This window comes from Myotis yumanensis, unplaced genomic scaffold (genome assembly GCF_028538775.1).
Source record: "Myotis yumanensis isolate MYYU_CA2020_CCGP unplaced genomic scaffold, mMyoYum1.0.hap1 SCAF_6, whole genome shotgun sequence".
NCBI classification, from domain to species: domain Eukaryota; kingdom Metazoa; phylum Chordata; class Mammalia; order Chiroptera; family Vespertilionidae; genus Myotis; species Myotis yumanensis.
In genome coordinates, this window is record NW_027223757.1 from 85,696,798 (window position 1) to 85,714,124 (window position 17,327).

The 17,327-nt window shown below is 47.6% G+C and overlaps 2 protein-coding genes across 3 annotated transcripts in view; one reads left to right on the top strand and one right to left on the bottom strand.

Annotated features, from left to right (window-relative positions):
* Positions 1 to 177: 177 nt before the first annotated feature.
* BYSL (bystin like) lies at positions 178 to 12,404 on the bottom strand. Its single transcript, XM_070418607.1, has 7 exons — positions 11,853 to 12,404; positions 7,693 to 7,855; positions 5,470 to 5,608; positions 5,005 to 5,138; positions 3,814 to 3,974; positions 3,541 to 3,643; positions 178 to 2,748 (listed from the first exon to the last, which is right to left on the bottom strand). The coding sequence occupies exons 1-7, from the start codon at positions 12,118 to 12,120 to the stop codon at positions 2,403 to 2,405; spliced, it is 1,314 nt and encodes a 437-aa protein (XP_070274708.1). The 5' UTR covers positions 12,121 to 12,404; the 3' UTR covers positions 178 to 2,402.
* A 129-nt stretch (positions 12,405 to 12,533) lies between these two features.
* MED20 (mediator complex subunit 20) overlaps positions 12,534 to 17,327 on the top strand; it is a 42,437-nt gene continuing 37,643 nt past the window's right edge. For both annotated transcript variants that reach the window (XM_070418618.1, XM_070418617.1), the window contains exons 1-2: positions 12,534 to 12,622; positions 15,180 to 15,334. In XM_070418618.1, coding sequence (XP_070274719.1) covers positions 12,609 to 12,622; positions 15,180 to 15,334 — 169 coding nt within the window. In that variant the 5' untranslated portion in view covers positions 12,534 to 12,608. The remainder of the gene's footprint in view (positions 12,623 to 15,179; positions 15,335 to 17,327) is intronic.

A 17,327-nucleotide genomic window follows, 5' to 3' on the forward strand; every position in this document is an offset into this window, starting at 1 on the left:
ACTTAATGAGCGGTATGTTTTTTTAAAAAAATATTGACTTCAGAGGGAGAGATACAAACATCAACGATGGGAGAATAATCTATGGCTGCCTCCTACATGCCCTCTACTGGGGATCAAGCCCACAACCCTGATCCGACCCACATGGTTCATGGATCTATGCACAATCACACAGCAGGGTTGAGTGACATGTTTTTTATTTCTTCAAAATATATTTTATTGATTCTTTACAGAGAGGAAGGGACAGGGATAGAGAGCCAGAAACATCGATGAGAGAAAAACATCGATCAGCTGCTTCCTGCACACCCCCCACTGGGGATGTGCCCGCAACCAAGGTACATGCCCTTGACCGGAATCAAACCTGGGACCTTTCAGTCCGCAGGCCAATGATCCATCCACTGAGCCAAACCAGCTAGGGCGAGTGACATGTTTTTTAAAATAGAGGGGCCGGCCCTAACTGGTTTGGCTCAGTGGACAGAGCGTCGGCCTGCGGACTGAAGGGTCTCAGGTTCGATTCTGGTCAAGGGCATGTATCCCGTTTGCCAGCACATCCCCAGTAGGGGGCGTGCAAGAGGCGGTTGAATCGATGTTTCTCACTCTCCCTCTCTAAAAAATCAATAAAATATATTAAAAAAAAAAAAAAAAAAGGGCCTGGCTGCCTTGGTTCAGTGGTTGAGCGTGGACCTATGAACCAGGAGGTCATGGTTCAATTCCTGGTCAGGGCACATGCCTGGGTTGCAGGTTTGATCCCCAGTCTGGGGCATGCAGGAGGCAGCCAATCAATGATTCTCTCATCATTGATGTTTCTCTCTCTTCCTCTCTGAAATCAATAAAAATATATTTTTTAAAAAAAGGATAGCATAGTTTTTATATACAAATGGTTAAGAAACACAAATATAACATAGTCCTTTATCTTCAAAAACACCTGAAGTTCGCTTGTGGAAGCAGAGGTTGGGAGGATGTGACTCCCAACCCACATGTCAGAGGTGCTTGCACTTGTGTATCTGGCTTGGTTCAGCGTGGTGCAGTTTTCTGATTTTATGTGTTGTTTCTCAAGGACAAAACTGCATATAAATAAATGTGCTATTTGTTTTATGATAAAATTGTTCCCAAATATATTAACTGGGTTGGAACAAAGACACATTTTCAAAGGCAAACAAGGGTTCCAGGATTGTACTCTGCTATTGCAGCATGAAAGTAGCCATGGGAAACATGTAAATAGATGGGAGTGGCTGTGTTCCAATAAAACTATGGACACTGGAATTTGAATTTCACATCATTTTCACCTACCATAAAATACTCTTTAAAAAAATTTTCCCATCCATTAAAAAATATAAACACCATTCTTAGTTCATGGGCATAAGAAAATGGGCATATGACCCTAGTTTGCCAACCTCCAGTCTAATGCTCTCATTAGCCAGAAAGGGAACTTGTCTGGTGGTGATCCAGCTCTAACTATCCTGGGCACAACCAATATTCTCTGATCTGTCTGGTCTTTGCATTTCCACTTCCCTCTAGGGCAAGCATGTCAAACTCGTGGCTCGTAGGCCACAGGCCTACTTTATTTGGCCCATGTCAGCCTTTGAGTTTGACATGCTTGCTCTAGGGCCGTGGTCGGCAACTCATTAGTCAACAGAGCCAAATATCAACAGTACAACGATTGAAATTTCTTTTGAGAGCCAAATTTTTTAAACTTAAACTATATAGGTAGGTACATTGTTATTAACTTAGAGTACTCCTAAGGCTTAGGAAGAGCCACACTCAAGGGGCCGAAGAGCCGCATGTGGCTCGCGAGCTGCAGTTTGCCGACCACGGCTCTAGGGGCTCTCTCCTCTAGCTCTTCCACCCACAGCTGAGACAGACCTTCTTTTGAACAACCTCCTGGTTCCTGGCATTCTCCCAAAGCAGCCTGTATTGGGGAAAGGCAGAGACGAGCCCCCTAGGGGCTAACTCTGGGTATAGCCTGGAGAAACAAGCTTGGAGAGTTAGGATAGGGGTGGGGGTCCTCAGTATACTGGGTAAGAATCCACTCCTAGGCAGGAACAGGGAAGAGTAATCCCTACCTTTAGATAAAGAGGGAAAACAGAAAGATCTGCATTGATCACAATAAAACACAGACGCTCAATAAATACCCGCCTTTTCATCCACATCCCAGGGACTTGACATAGCCTGGGAGAAAGAACTCCAAGCCCCAGCAGGGCAGTGGGAATCCTGGGGTGTGGATCTCAAACAGGTTCCAGAACTGAGCAGCAACAATGGTCTGACCCTCGGTCCGCCCTGCAGGGTACTGGGGGGTCCCAGATGCCCAGGAGCTCTCACTGCCCAGTTGTAAAGGCTCAGTGTCACCTTAACTGGGATCCTGGTGTCCTCCCACACCCCTCAGACCAGGATGAGTGGCTGTTTTCTCAGTCCATGGTGATGGGAACATCTTCCACATCTCGGGGCACTGCGCTCTGAAGCTCACGCCTGATCTCAGGGGACAGCTGGGGATGGGGCTGCAGCCGGAGCAGTTCTAGGAGGGCCTCTTTCTGCTCCATGGCCAGGTCTGCCTTATAGCGCTGGGCCAAAGTCAGGAGGCACTGGTGCCAGAGCACGGGCAGTTCACGCTTCTCCGTCCGGAACCCCAGGAAGTGGAAGACCAGAGCATCCAGCACCCTGTAGGGCAGTGCGTACTTCTTATCCAGCAGCAGCCGCAGGAAGATGCTGTTGGCACCGCTGTAGTCCATCTCAGCAATTTTCAGCATGGCCGCGCTGTGGGAAGATGGGTGGAGTCGGTGGGGAAATGGGGGAGAGGGTCTACCTCTCCCTCTGTGCTTTCCCCCTCTTCTCCTCTACTGGCCCTTACACTGTGGTGTGCCTGAAAGGGCCATCTCAGGCCTTCTCACCCATGCAGAGCAGTCTTTTTTCAAGTAATTTTATTTATTTTAACTTTTTTTTAAAACATTTTTATTGATTTCAGAGAGGGAGAGGGATAGATAGAAACTTCAATGATGAGAGTAAATTACTGATCACCTGCCTCCTGCACGCTCCCTGCTGGGGATCAATCCCACAACCCAGGATGTGCCCTTGGCCGGAATTAAACCTGGGATGCTTCAGTGGGCAGGCCAACGCTCTATCCACTGGGCCAAACCGGCTAGAGCATCTGTGCAGTCTTGATCCTCCTCCCCCTGCACTCCAGTTATCATCTCTAATTAGGATGCTGATTCATCCCAAGTCCCTACTCCTGGCTCAGAGTGCTTGTCTCACTCAGTATCCAACTAGAGTATGTTCAAATATCTCAACATCTCCACCCCTGACCTATTTCCTTCCCATGTTCCCTTATTCATTCCTTCAACTATTTACTGAGCACCTACCAAGTGCCAGGCACTGGGACCCTGTTCTTATGGAATTACAATCTAGTGAAGAATGATGTACCTAGTGGCTTAAGCCACAAAATCAGGGCTACGGTATTCTCAGCTCCTTCTCCACTCTGTACCCCCACCAACTCCAAGTCCTGGTGATTCCACTGATCAGTCATCTTTTCCCCTGGAGTGGGAACACTACCTGGAGTGCAGCACAGGAATGGAGCATTTGGTGATGATGCTACCCACGATGATGGCTTCCCGGAGGGTACAGGTGCCCGACTCACACAGTGGGATGAGGATCCCTGGGGAGGGTCAGAGGGGCAGTCACTTTGAGCTGAGGGTGAGAGAAAGGATGCAAAGCAGGAAGCACCCCCACCTACCACAGAGCCAGCCATCTCCCAAGTCATGCTTACTGCTATCACCTGCAGGAGCTCCAGCCCCTCCCTTTCCTAACTTCCTCCTGGGTTCTCACCTTTAAACCAGGCTCCAGGCTTGAAAAGGGCCTTCTTGAGTGCCATGTAGAGGTGGAAATTGAGTCGTTTGTATTCAGCAATATCATCTCGTACCCGGGGGAGCAAGACAAGGTTGTAGAAGCGCTGAGCCATGCGTTCCTTCAGGTTAGATGAGAAAATCCTAGTTTTGGGGGGGGGGGGGGGGGGGGGGTAGCAGGGACATCCAGGTCACTTGACAGCCTGGAGCTGGCCCTTTAAATATCACTGTGGATGGTGCATGCAAAAGATCTGAGGGGTATGTGAACTATGTGCATGCAACACCCAAATCAGATAGGAGAGAACAGGAGGTCTACAAGATGCATCCAAACAGGTGAACACCGAGAGAGCTAGAGTGCTCCCAAACCAATGGCAACTCAGCTATTCACCTTCCTCTCCCCATCGTGGGCTTTCTCTACCCTACTCTTTGAGGGACCTGAGCACGTGTGGGGAGCCACAGACTTTTGAGGCCACCAGGGTGGTAGCCCAGTAGTTATAAGCCTTTTCCCTAAAAACTCATCACAGGCGATTTTCAACAGGGTCTTGGCCCCAAAACATGAAACGGGAAAATGATGATATAAAGAAGCACAAGAGAGAGCTCTGGGGCAAAGTTAAAATGGCAGCCCTGGCTGGTGTGGCTCCGTTGGTTGGGCATCATCCCATGCACCAAAGGGCTGCTGGTTCTATTCCCAGTCAGAGCGCATGCCCTGGTTGCGGGCTCGATCCCCAGTGTGGGGGGCGGGGGGCCTGTGGGAGGCAGCCAATGTTTCTCTGTCTCCCTCTCCCTTTCTCTCTCAATAAAAAATATTTTTTAAAAAATGTAATGGCAGCCCTAGCCGGTTTGGCTCAGTGGATGGAGCATCAGCCTGCAGACTGAAGGATCCTGGGTTTGATTCCGGTCAAGGGCACATGGCCGGGTTGCAGGCTCGATCCTCAGTAAGGGGTGTGTGGAGGCAGCCAATCAATGATTCTCTTATCATTGATGTTTCTCTCTCTCTCTCTCTCTCTCTCTCTCTCTCTCTCCCTTCCTCTCTGAAACCAATAAAAATAAATACATAAAATAAAAATATAGAGGAAAAAAAAAGTAATGGCAAAGACCAGGAAAACCTGTACTTCCCATGCCCCCAGCCCTTTACCTATAGACCTAAGGCCACTCTAACTCCCATCCACTCTACCTTGTGGCTTGGTACATTGCAGCAGCGGTCCAGGCCTCGGGCTCTGTGACATAGAGGATCTGCTCCCAGTTGGAGAGTGCAGGGATGATCTTAAATGCCTTGGGCAGCTTCCCACTGCGGTACTTGGATAACACCTGAGGATGAGGGAGTAGTACCATCGTTGCCAAGAACACACATCCTGCTTGCCGAGTGCTAGGTACTTGTCCGGGGGCTTTTCATATGTTCACTCACTGAATCCTCACAACCACCACACACGGAGATGCTATTATCATCCTCATTTTCCAGATGGGGACACGGAGACTTTACCCACAGCCACCAAGTCACTAAGGGGTGCAGCAGGACTCTGAACCCATACACTCTGACTTAAGACTGTTCTTGGCCACCAGGCCTTCTGGGTATGAGATGTGGGCACCCAAAACCTTAGGTGGGAGCCCACAGCCCCTGTGAAGGTATTCCAGCTCTTACCTCCCGGACTCCTCTGTAGACCTCTAGGACCCGGGGGTCCAGTTGGGGCATAGGGAATCCTGTCGCCTCGGACATGACCGTCTCAACTTCCGTCTGCTTCTCAGTCAGCTTCTCCATGATGATGTCAGCCAGGGTACGCCTAAGAGTTGGGAGTGGGGTGCAGGGGAGAGGGGAAGGAAGGGGTGGGAGTGCTGTGGTCATAGTCCAGGAAGCTCTAGACTCCACACACAGTTTCTTATGAGCTCCAATAAACCTGTCATCTTGCTGGGATATACGACCTCAGTTCCCCTCTGGGCCGGACGCACCATGGAATCACTGCAGAGCACAAACGACCTGAAAGTCATTCAACTTGGGATGAAGCAGACAAACGTGTGGAGGTTAAGAACCCGGACTCTGCAGTCAGTCTGCCTGGGTTTAAATCCTGGCTTTTCCACTACCTGTGTAACCCTGGGCCTGCTACTTTGCCTCTCTATGTTTCAGTTTTCTCATCTGTAAAAGGGGTAATAACTGTATCTACCTCATAAAGTTAACGCCAGGATTAAGCGAATTAATACATGTACGTTACTTGGAACTACCAGTCCATGGAAAATGTGTAATGTGTTGCCAATTTCAGACACATCCCTTACATGCTGAAGTCTCTCCAATTATAATATACTGGTCTGACCTCTTAGTTATATACCAAGATTTCAAGTAGCTGGGATAATTTGGGAAAAGACCAGGGCACAATAATATTTTTCCCTCATTAAACAGTGTATGTAACGTAACTTTAGTGTGATGACTCATAATTCTCCTTACATTGGGCTTTGGTATAAGAATGGTATCTCCAGAGGCTGCTAACGTATATTTAAAACTAAGGGTCTTCTCAAGGCCAGGCAATGAGCACAGGATTTCTCAGACGTTGTCTTAGTCCGTGCAACACCCACACTGGGTGTCATTCGCCTTATTCAACATGGGAACTGATACTCAGACAGGTTAACACGCACCCAAGGTCTGAGTTCTCAAATGGGGGGAAGAGTCAAGCCCCGTTGCTCAGGTTCTAAAGTTCAGGTACTTTACAGCACACGGTAACGTGCCTCCAAACTAAACAGCCTCTGATTGCTGAGCTCATGTGGGTCTGGGCCTGCTTTCTGAAGATGCCAGCTGTCATTTCTCAAAACTGCCAGGAGTCACTGTTTCTAGTAGCTTCACTCTTCCATTTACTGCAAGCTGGAAAACCATTCTGCCAGGTTCGTCAGAACGATCGGTGAAAAAGGAGTTATAAGGCACGGAGAGGCTCTCTGGTGGGACAAGCACACGAGTCCAAGTATACACTCTGTGACATCTATTTCAGTTGCTGGGTATCGATCTGAAAGAGGAACTCATCCCTTTGTTCTGTGCTCTCAAATAAACTACCACAGACCTTATCATTCAGCCTTCCTGTGTTTTCACAGTATTATTAGCAATGAGAGATGCATTAACCCAAAGTAGCCCGCAGAACCAAGGACAATGTCATGTTATTATCACAGGATCAGAATGGACTGGTTGAGGGCCGTTTTGCTAGATTCCCCTCTCCTGGGCCAAAATCCACATGCTCAGGGGTTTGACTACAGGAGCTCAAATGCATACATCATGTGGAGTAGCATTTATTATGATGGGCATAAACCAGTGGTTCTAAGCGGGGCGAATCTGCAATGCCTGAGACATCTGGCAATGCCCGAGACCTTTTTGGTTATCACAATTGGTGGGAAGGTCACTCCTGGCATCTAGTGAGTAGAGGTCAGCAATGCTGCTAAACACCCTACATTGCACGGATCAGCCTCCACACACACAAAATTATCCAGCCAATAGCACTAAGGCTGAAAAACCTTGAATAAAATGAAGCTTAGGGTACAAAAGAGATTTGGCCAAGGAAACTGAGCTTACCCCTAGAGTATGCCAAGACCAAATGCAGTGGAATACATCTCCCTAGAAACATAAAAAGGTCAGGTAGCTGTCTCCCCAGGTAATCTGAGCAGTTCTAGAACAGGTGGACAGAGAGGGAAGAGATATTTTGAGTCTGTGTCATTCTCACTCAGAATGGCTGTCTGAGGATGGGCCACTTTTGTTAAGGTGGATTCCTACAACTAGCAACGCTCAGGCCCTTCCCAAGGGTAGGGCACCAAAACTCTGCCAGAGCATTTGCTTCCTTGTGGGAAGTGGCTACCAGGACCCACTACCCCAAATTCTAGGCCATGTCAGCCCTACCTGACAGGAGGGTTTTTATTCATGAACATCTCAATGGCACGCTCATCCTCAGGGTCCACAACCACCTCGGCATGGTGGCCGGCCCCTGTCATTGTGGCAGCCTTCTCCAGGGTGGGCCACTCTTCATCCTCATCATCTGATCCATCTTGCGGCACTCCTGGACCTAGAAGAGGGGAGATGAAATTGATGAGAAAGGCAAGCGGTGGATGAGGGATTTAGAGGCCAATTTAACTTTAACCAGCACGGACAGTGTAAGCCTCACGCGTACTTGTGACAGATGGATGTGTGCAGTGAAACAGTGGTGCACACACTATCTTCCTGTACCAGGGGCTTACAATCCTGCTTGAGAAACAAAATGTACATATGTGAACCAATGACACAGTGACGCCAATATATCATAGTTAACACATTATACTCAGTCATGTAGCAGGAACTGTTCTAAATACTGTACATAATACTCACAACCCCAAGAAGTAGGTCTTATTAGTATACCCAGTTTCAGATGGGAACACTAAAGCACAAGAAAAGTTAAGTAATTTGCCTGTGGCATGTAGTCTGGGCCTCGATTGTGCATTCTTTACCCATATTCTACACACATGGATGGGCTTGATCATATGCCAAATGAGTGGTAGAGACAGTATATACCATAGGCAATTTAGAAGATGATGAGTGCCGACGATGATTAGAGTCTGGATAGGGAGCATGGGTGCAGCTGGAGTGTGGTCCAAACCTGGGTTACAATACAAAACTGGCAAAAGGGCTTTTACAAGATTGTCTGTTAAGCAGCAGCAAGAATATGGCTGGATGGGTAAAGTGAACCCAGACTGTGGGAGGCCTCGAGGCCAGGCAGTGTAGTTCAGATTTCAATGGGCCAACCCATTGAAGAACTGATTACTGGAAGGCTACAGCTGATTGGTCATCTGGTAAGGGATGCCATACTCCAATCCAGGATGAAATGCTGCATATGAACAGGTTATTAACAAAGGAAGTGTGTGATAAAGGCTAAATGGTGGTGGTGGTGTGGCAAAGGTGTTTTGTCTCCACATGCTAAGAACCCCCAAGCCTATACCTGGAGGTCGATGTCCCTTCACTCCAGACCATAACTCCAGCTGCCACCTGTACAGTTGCTCTTCACAAGAACTTCAAACTTCACCTATACCAACCAAACTCACTCTTTTCCTCCTAGGCCTATACTACTTACTCACTGTGTTCTATATCTGAGTACATAGCACCACCGTCCATCCCATGCTAAGCCGGAACCTGGGAGGCAGGCCTGCCTCATTCCCAACACTCAATGACTAAAGCCTATTCAATTCTACCTCATAGAATATTTCAAAAACTTCACAGCTGTCTAAGCCTAGATCAGCATCATTTCTTGCCTGGATTAATTAAACAGTCCCCTAACTGGTCTCCATATTCTCCAATAGTTTTTCATTGTCTTTATGACAGCTTTAAATCCTGGGCACAGCCTCCAAGTCTTTTGCAGATTTGGTTCCTACCCACCTCACCATCATTCATTAATCTATTCATTCAGCAAACATTGAGTGCCTAGTATATGTGATACACTGTTCTGGGTGCTGGAACTATACTAATGAACAAGAGAAACAAAATCTTTTGCCCTTATAGAGCATATACTCTAGTCGGGGAAGACAGACAATAAATATAACATGATAGGTTAAAAGACAAGTGCTCTGAAAAAAAGCAATAAGGCAGAACAGAGAGGTTGCGACTGTAAAGATAGGGGTGGAGGTGTTGAAATTTTCTCTTTTTTCTCCTTTTAATCCTCACCGGAGTACATGCCCTCCATTGATTTTAGAGAGAGAAGAAACAAGGGGGGGGGGGGGGAGAGAGAGAGAAACATCAATGCAAGAGAGAAACAATGATCAGTTGCCTCCGGTACCCAGCCCAACCAGATCCAAACCCACAACCTAGGTATGTGCCCTGACTAGGAATCGAACCTGCAACCTTTTGGTATATGGGACAATGCTATGCTCCAAACAACTGAGCCACCAGGCCAGGGTGGGGGTGTTGCAATTTTTAATGAAGGTGTGTGGTATGTGAGAACCTGGGCTCCTTCCCAAGCTCCAGCTCCCCACTCTGACCCTGTGGGAATATGATGAAGGCCACCTGTAAATGGACTGTGGGAGCAACCTTGGGAGCCTGGACAGCTCCTCAGTCAAGAAACAGCTAAACAGAAACTGATCTTGGATGTGAGCCCGATTGTAAACTATTAGTGTTTTGATCTTACAGAGCTTACGCTTGAGCACGTCTCTCCTGCATGCCCTGTTCTCTGTATCCTATACAACCCTGTGCTGGGGAAAAACTTCACCAGTGGGCCGCCACCGTGCGCAGTAAGTCCTCATAAACCCATGTCTTTCACAGCCGGTCTTCTGGGTTATTTTTCTCGGATCTCAGCTCTTTGCATAACAGGCCTGAGAAGGTGAAGAGTGGAGAGAGTATGCCTACAGGTGTATGAGGACAGAAGGAGCCACCAGGGCAAAGGCCCTAACTTACCATGTTGAAGCCGATATGGGTGGAGTGAAAAGGGAAAAGTAGAAGTCGGAGTGGCAATGGAAGCTGATCATATAGGGCTTTGCAAACCACTGTAATTCTCTAGCTTTTGAGTTGAGAGTGGACTGTAGGGGGTATGGGATATTAATGAGGAGACTGTAATAATCCAGGCGAGAGAGATCGTGGTGGCTTGCAGAGGATGGTGTTCCCAGGTGGTGAGAAGTGGTCTGATTCTGGATGTATTTTGAAGGCAGAGTCAACAGGATTTCCCAATAGATCAGATGTGGAATGAGAAAGAGAGGAGTCCAAGGTTTCTGTCTTAAACAAATGGGACGATATCGTGCTATTAACTGAGATGAGGAAGATGGTGGAGGGGCAAGTTTGGCAAGAAGGTCTATTTTGGACATGTTAAATTTGAGATGTCTATTAGACTTCAAACTGGAGATGCCACATAGGCAACTGAATAATGTAGGTTTCATGGGAGAAATCAAGGCTAGAATATAAAGTTGAGAGCGGTCACCAAATAGATGGTGTTTAAACCATGAAACTGATGGCAACACCAGAGAAGTGTGTGAAGAGAAGAGGTCCAAAGACTGAACCCTGTGGCACTTCAATAAGAGGTTAGGGAATCACTTGGCCAGTGTGGCTCAGTGGTGGAGCGTCGACCTATGAACCAGGAGGTCAGGGTTCGATTCCTGTCAGGGCACATGCCTGGGTTATGGGCTTGATCCCCAGAAGGGGGCCTGCAAGAGGCAGCCAATTAATGATTCTCTCTCATCACTGATGTTTCTATCGCTCTCTCCCTCTCCCTTCATCTCTGAAATCAATAAAAATATATTAAAAAAAAAAAAAGAGGTTGGGGATCAAAAGGGAGCCAGCAAAGGCTACTGAGAGGTAAGTAGTAACACAGGAATGTGATGTCTTGGAAGCCAAGTAAAGATACTACAGCCAGGAGGCCAATGTTCAATTGTGTCAGGACAAAGGAAAGAGATCCGAGAACTGGATAGGAAGGTCAACACGCCCACCCTAAGAAAGTGTTGATCATCTTTTACTTACCCCCTGTCCCTCTTTGGCCCCTAAACAATATTGTTCTTTCTGCTCAGGGCTCTCCTCACTCGTTTTTCAGGTCTCAGCACAAAGGTTATGCAATCTGGGGAGCCCGACCCCCAAGATCAATGCCGTTGTCATCAGAGAATCTATTATACTTTACCATGGAATGTATTATTCTCATTGTCTATTGCCTACTCTCTCCTGGGCTAGACTCTAACATCCTGAAGCCAGGCGCATGTCTACCTTGTTTACCTCTTTAGCCAAACCTTCTGCACTCCTAGCACAGTACGAAGCACTAGTAGACATCCCATAAGTATTTACAGAACAGATGGATGGATAAACACTAGGAGAAACTAGTGGTGTCAGCAACCACTTCCTGCTTCCTAACTTCAGGGGTACCTGGAAGAGAGGGCCTAAAACTAGTAGTGGGCGTGGAGGGCTCTGACTCTCCTAAACCCGCTCCAGGGCCGAGTCTCCCATTTCAGTACCTCTGTAAGGGGAGCACCACGGACCCTTTTTATCCTCAGCTATTCCCCGGCCCGATGCCCGTCCATCCTCTCCTAACCTCCTCCTTCCTCGGACCCATCCCCGCCGCTCACCCAGCCGCGTGATGCGCTCCCGCGGCGCCGCGGGCCGGCTCCCAGTCCCATGCTCGGCCTCGAGCTCCTCCTGCTGCTGCCGCGCTTGCTGCAAAATCCGTCGGCTCAGCCGGGGCCCCACATACTCTTCTTCCTCCTCTTGGGTCCCGCGACCACGCCGCTTCTCCCGGGCCCCTGCCCGCACCGCGTCCCCGGCCAGAATCTGCTCGGCAAGGGGAGCGTGTTTTTCCTGGCCCCCGGCCCCGCGGGCCGCCTTGAATTTGGGCATTTTTCTCAAAAAGGTGCCGGGAAAGTTCACACGTGGAGACGCGAAGAAGTCCCGAGTGCGTCTGCGCTATGTGCGTCCCGTTCCCCAGAGGCCACCGCGACGCACAGCGCCCCCTACCGCTCGGAGGCCAGGAGCGCCACCCGCGCCGTCCCACTGCTGAGAACTCGCGGGTCCTGGAGCCAGACTCCCCAATAAACTCTGTGCCTTTAACGTTGTCTCCGCCAACCTTTGAGGATCTACTCTAGGCCCAGGGTGATGGAAGCCTGGGGGCAGCAGCCGGGCAGGGATACCAACGAAGATGTCAACGAGGGGGTGCCTAGACACGCCCCTACTCCTTGCGGTGCGTCGACTGGGCGCTCTGTTTTTACGTCACTTCCGGAATCCCTCCCTCCACCGGAACTGACCTTAGGGCGCCTTCACTAACTGTGCGTGGCCGGAGAACTCTGCGATTCGACTCTTTGGTCCTGCCATCCTCCTGGTCCGACATCATGGGAGTGACCTGGTAGGGCTGCAGGGGATACTGTTGGGGCGGGACTTGGGGTCGCGAAGGACCCTCGGATTGCGGAGTGAACCCTGGGGGAGGGTCGGGACCCGGGTCTGCTGTCCCTCGGGAGTCTGGCACGATGTCCTCGGGTTGTGTGGGTGAGGGGGACCCCGCGAGGGCTGTGGAGTCCCCGGGCCTGGTTCCTGGGGGATGCGCCCCCTTCCTCCTGGGTTTTGTCCCTGGAACCGTCCATGGTTGGGTGCCTCCTTCCCGTTTTCTTGGCACAGCTTCCCGCCGGTGAGGCCAGGGTGGGACTTGGGGGTCGGAGAGAGGATGTGTGGGCTAGAACTCATCAGCAGGCAGGGCTAGCGGGGCCTGGGGACAGGCAGAGAGGGGACAGTAGCTTTTTTTAGGTTTTCACCCGTCTCTCCTTCCAGCCACTAAATGTAGTTAGACCAGTCTATGTCAAGTTCTGGTTTGACCATTTTAAGGTCTTGGGTTTCCGGGGTGGGGTGGGGGTGTGGCGGGGAGCTATTGGTAATTAGATTTGGGTTCTAGGCACATCACTTCTTCAGGACCTGTTTTCTACATGATTTGTGTTGTTTCTGTGGACTTTTAAAATCTCTAACTCATTATAAAATAAGTCGGGGTGATAGGGAAAGATACGGGTCTGATGCCCTTGGAGTCATTAGTTCCAAAATGCTAGATTTCAGAGCCTTTTTTTCCCCCTTTCTTTTTTATTTTTATTTTTTATTTTTTTAAATATATTTTATTGATTTTTTACAGAGAGGAAGGGAGAGAGATAGAGAGTTAGAAACATCGATGAGAGAGAAACATCGATCAGCCGCCTCCTGCACATCTCCTACTGGGGATATGCCCGCAACCAAGGTACATGCCCTTGACCGGAATCGAACCCGGGACCCTTCAGTCCGCAGGCCGACGCTCTGTCCACTGAGCCAAACCGGTTTCGGCCCCCTTTCTTTTTTAAAAAGCAGTAAGTGTAAGCATTTCCAATCAGAGAGGACTGGAGGCCAGGCTATCCCAAGTCATTGACTGTAGGCTTCCCGGGTCACAGCCTGTGGAAACTCCTGGAAGCTCCGGCTCTTGCCAGTTTGTCAGTGATTGCATTTTTGTTTACTGCATTTGACATCATCAACGTTCTCAGTCTCCTCGCACTTCTCACCCCAGTAGCATCATTTTAGGAATGTGCTTCTGTTTCATCATCATCATTCCTTTATTAGTGCTTTTTTGATGGAGAATAATGACAATTTTTAGCAACAAGGAGGACTCTACCTTTATAGCTTCATTTGGCTGATTATCAAGTAATGCAGTGTCTCCCCAAATTCAGTCACAAATGGCTGTCTTTTCTGATTTTTATGTAACTAATGCCCATGTCTCTGGATACTGACAATTTGATTCTCTCCCTTACAGTGTAGTAGTATTTGTTAATGTTTTCTTTTCAATCTATTTCTTGAAAGTATTTTAACTATATCGCTAGGGAAGTAGTCTACTGTAGTAGTTAAGGGCACAGATATAGTGCCAGTTTGCCTGATTTTGAATCTTGGCTACACTACACCAAGCTGTATGACCTTATGCAAGTCAACCCAACCCCTCTGTATTTCAGTTTCCTCATTTGTAATAAGGCGATAAATAATAGCATAGCCAGGGCTATTGTGAGGATTCAAAGAGTTTATTTATCTCAAGGCTTTTGGACACTGTCTGGCACATAGTTGGGGCTTGGTGACTGTTAACTACCACTCTAAAGGGGAAGCTGGTTTTACTCACCATGAAAGGAAGTCTTGGAAATAACATTTTTTTGTTTCATTGCTTGGATTACATTCTTGCTTAAATGTAAATGGCCACATGTGGCTTGTGGCTACTGTACTGGACAGCACACATTCAGAGTGTTAAGAGTTGGGAAAAACATACCCCAAATTAAGGCTATCTCCTTGATATCGTCAGAACTGAAATAATTGTGAAGGAAACATTACATGACACAGTGTTGTCAAGTGTCAGTCGGGGTGCCACCTAAAATCTTCTCTTGAATGTTGGCACACATGCCATGCTTAGGGAATTCTGGTGTGATAGGAAGTTCGCTGCGCTCTTGTGAGAGAATCATGAGATCTGTGTTCTTAGGGACTGTAGGACTCTAGTTCTGCATCTGAACAAAACCAGGCTTGATCCTTGAGCTCCTGGTCAGATTTATCCTTCTCTGCTGAGACAATGTAGTTGGAAATCTAAAGGGGAAAGCTTGATTTACTTTAAATACTGTGAACGCTAATGATGTGGAAAATATTTTTCAACTTTAATTTTCTGAAGTATAAATTATTTATGTAAATTCCTTGTTTTTGCATATTTCATCGGACATGCATCTTTAAGCTTTACCATTGCCAATATGTACAGAAAGAGAATAAAGCTATATGTTTATGAATATAAAAAAAATGCATCTTTAAAATAAAGGGGTCCCGGTAGGTGGTCTCTATGGTCCTGATGAGCTGTGATTCTGTGGGTGATGGAGTGGCTCAGCCAGCGCCCATGTCTCTGGATATTGACGATTTGATTCTTTCCCTTCCAGTGTGTCCCAGATGCCTGTGGCTGAGGGCAAGAGTGTCCAGCAGACCGTGGAGCTCCTCACCCGGAAGTTGGAGGTGCTCGGAGCAGAGAAGCAAGGAACATTTTGTGTAGACTGTGAGACCTATCACACGGCTGCTTCTACCCTTGGCAGCCAAGGTTAGTGAGATGCGTCTGTGGGATGGCTGCATCCTGGCTTGGAGTCAATAGACATTTATGTTCACTGAAATCTTCCTGCTCTTCTAAGAGTGATAGTCTTGAACATGTGGCAGATGTGTTTCTGAATTCATTAATTTCTTTTTTCTTTTAATGCTGTGCATTTAGATTTTTTTTTAGTATATTTTTATTGATTTCAGAGAGGAAGGGAGAGGGAGAAAAAGAGAGAAACATCAATGATGAGAGGGAATCATTGATTGGCTGCCTTCTGCATTCCCCCTACTGGGGATCGAGCCCGCAACCCAGACATGCACCCTTGTCCGGAATCGAACCTGGGACCTTTCAGTCAGCAGGCCGATGCTCTAGCCACTGAGCCAAACCAGCTAGGGCTGAATTCATTAATTCTTGATCCTTCATCTCTGAGACCTGGCCCATGTTTTAGTCTTTTTGCACTTTGCACTTTTTTTTTTTTTTAAATATATTTTATTGATTTTTTACAGAGAAGAAGGAAGAGGGACAGAGAGTTAGAAACATCGATGAGAGAGATCGATCAGCTGCCTCCTGCACGCCCCCTACTGGGGATGTGCCCGCAACCAAGGTACATGCCCTTGACCGGAATCGAACCTGAGACCCCTGAGTCCGCAGGCCAACACTCTATCCACTGAGCCAAACCGGTTCGGCTGCACTTTGCACTTTTAAGCAGTGTTTCTCAGAGGGTTGCTTACTAACTTCATCAAAATCACCTGGGCTACTTGTTAAGGTGCAGCTTCCTGGCTCTGCTGCGGACTGACTGGTGTTGTGGGCCTCATACTCTGCATTTTAATGCGCTCCCCTTTATGCGCTCTAAGTTTGAGAAAGACTCCTTTAAGCTCAGACGTTTTTGTAAAGGATTCTGATAGAGTTTTAGAGTTTCTAGAACTTTTTGCAGAAAGGCTTCCTGTTTCCCACACCTGCACAGTGGCCTTGGCTACCTCGTTAGCATAACCTTGACTGATGAATCACCTTTTGTATTAAGTGTATTAAGAGATGAGATGGCTGTGGATGGTGGTGGTGGTGATGGTAAGGAGGCAAAAAGGATCTTTGAATATGAGTTAGGGAACCTGGGTTCTGCTGTATCTTCCCCTTGGACAGTTCCATAGCACAGTGATTCAGAGTCTAGACATGGAACCAGATAACTGAATCCTAGCTCTGCCACATACTAGCCGCAATTTAGGTAAGTCCCACAACCTGTGACAGTTTCTATGCTGGTAATTTTCCTACTTCCCCATAGATCCATTCGCTGAACTTCTCCTGCCAAAGGCATTGGGAAAGATCAGAGGACAGGGGAAAGGGAGACCACAGTTTGTTTCTCCCTCTGTTTTAGGCAGTGTCTCTGGCTGTATCCTTGGTTCTAGCTCCTGCTGGGCAGCTTTTGCTCATGGCTCTAACAACAGCACATCTCTATTTCCTTCCAGGCTTAGGGATGATAATGGCTCCGTGTGTTGCTAATTTTTGGATGACATCATCATTCCATTTGGTGTTTTAGTTTTTCTATCCCCTGTACTTTGTTTCCTGTATTAAATCCCCTCTAATGCAACTGTCTGGTGAGGGTTCTGTTTTTGCATCCTTTCTGGTACAGTTCTCTCACCTGTAAAATGAAGATAAGCATAGTACTTACCTCCTGGTGTTATTGTGCTAATTAAATAAGTTAATACATGCAAAGCACAAGAACTGAGGTTGTCATGTAATGAACCTTTAATAAGTGGTAGCTAAGAGCTATATTGAGTTTCATCATCTGTAAAATTGCAGTGTTAACCATTGTTTTGCCTTCAGTAGGAAGGACGTAAGAATCAAGAGATATAATGGCTATGAAAGCATTTGGAAAATAAAACGTCCTATACAGACAGTCCTCGGGTTATGTCGGACTCAACCTACGTCGTTTTGTGGTTACGTCGCCATCTCCCATTTATTTATAAAAAAAAAAAAAGTTCCGTTGTTTCGACTACGTACATATGTG

Excerpts from the sequence above, each read along its gene's own strand:
- BYSL (XM_070418607.1), bottom strand. The coding sequence starts at position 12,120 with ATGCCCAAATTCAAGGCGGCCCGCGGGGCCGGGGGCCAGGAAAAACAC. Across the intron at positions 3,975-5,004 it reads GCAATGTACCAAGCCACAAG|GATTTTCTCATCTAACCTGA; the intron begins GTAGAGTGGATG and ends CCCCAAAACTAG. Across the intron at positions 3,644-3,813 it reads GCCTGGAGCCTGGTTTAAAG|GGATCCTCATCCCACTGTGT; the intron begins GTGAGAACCCAG and ends GACCCTCCCCAG.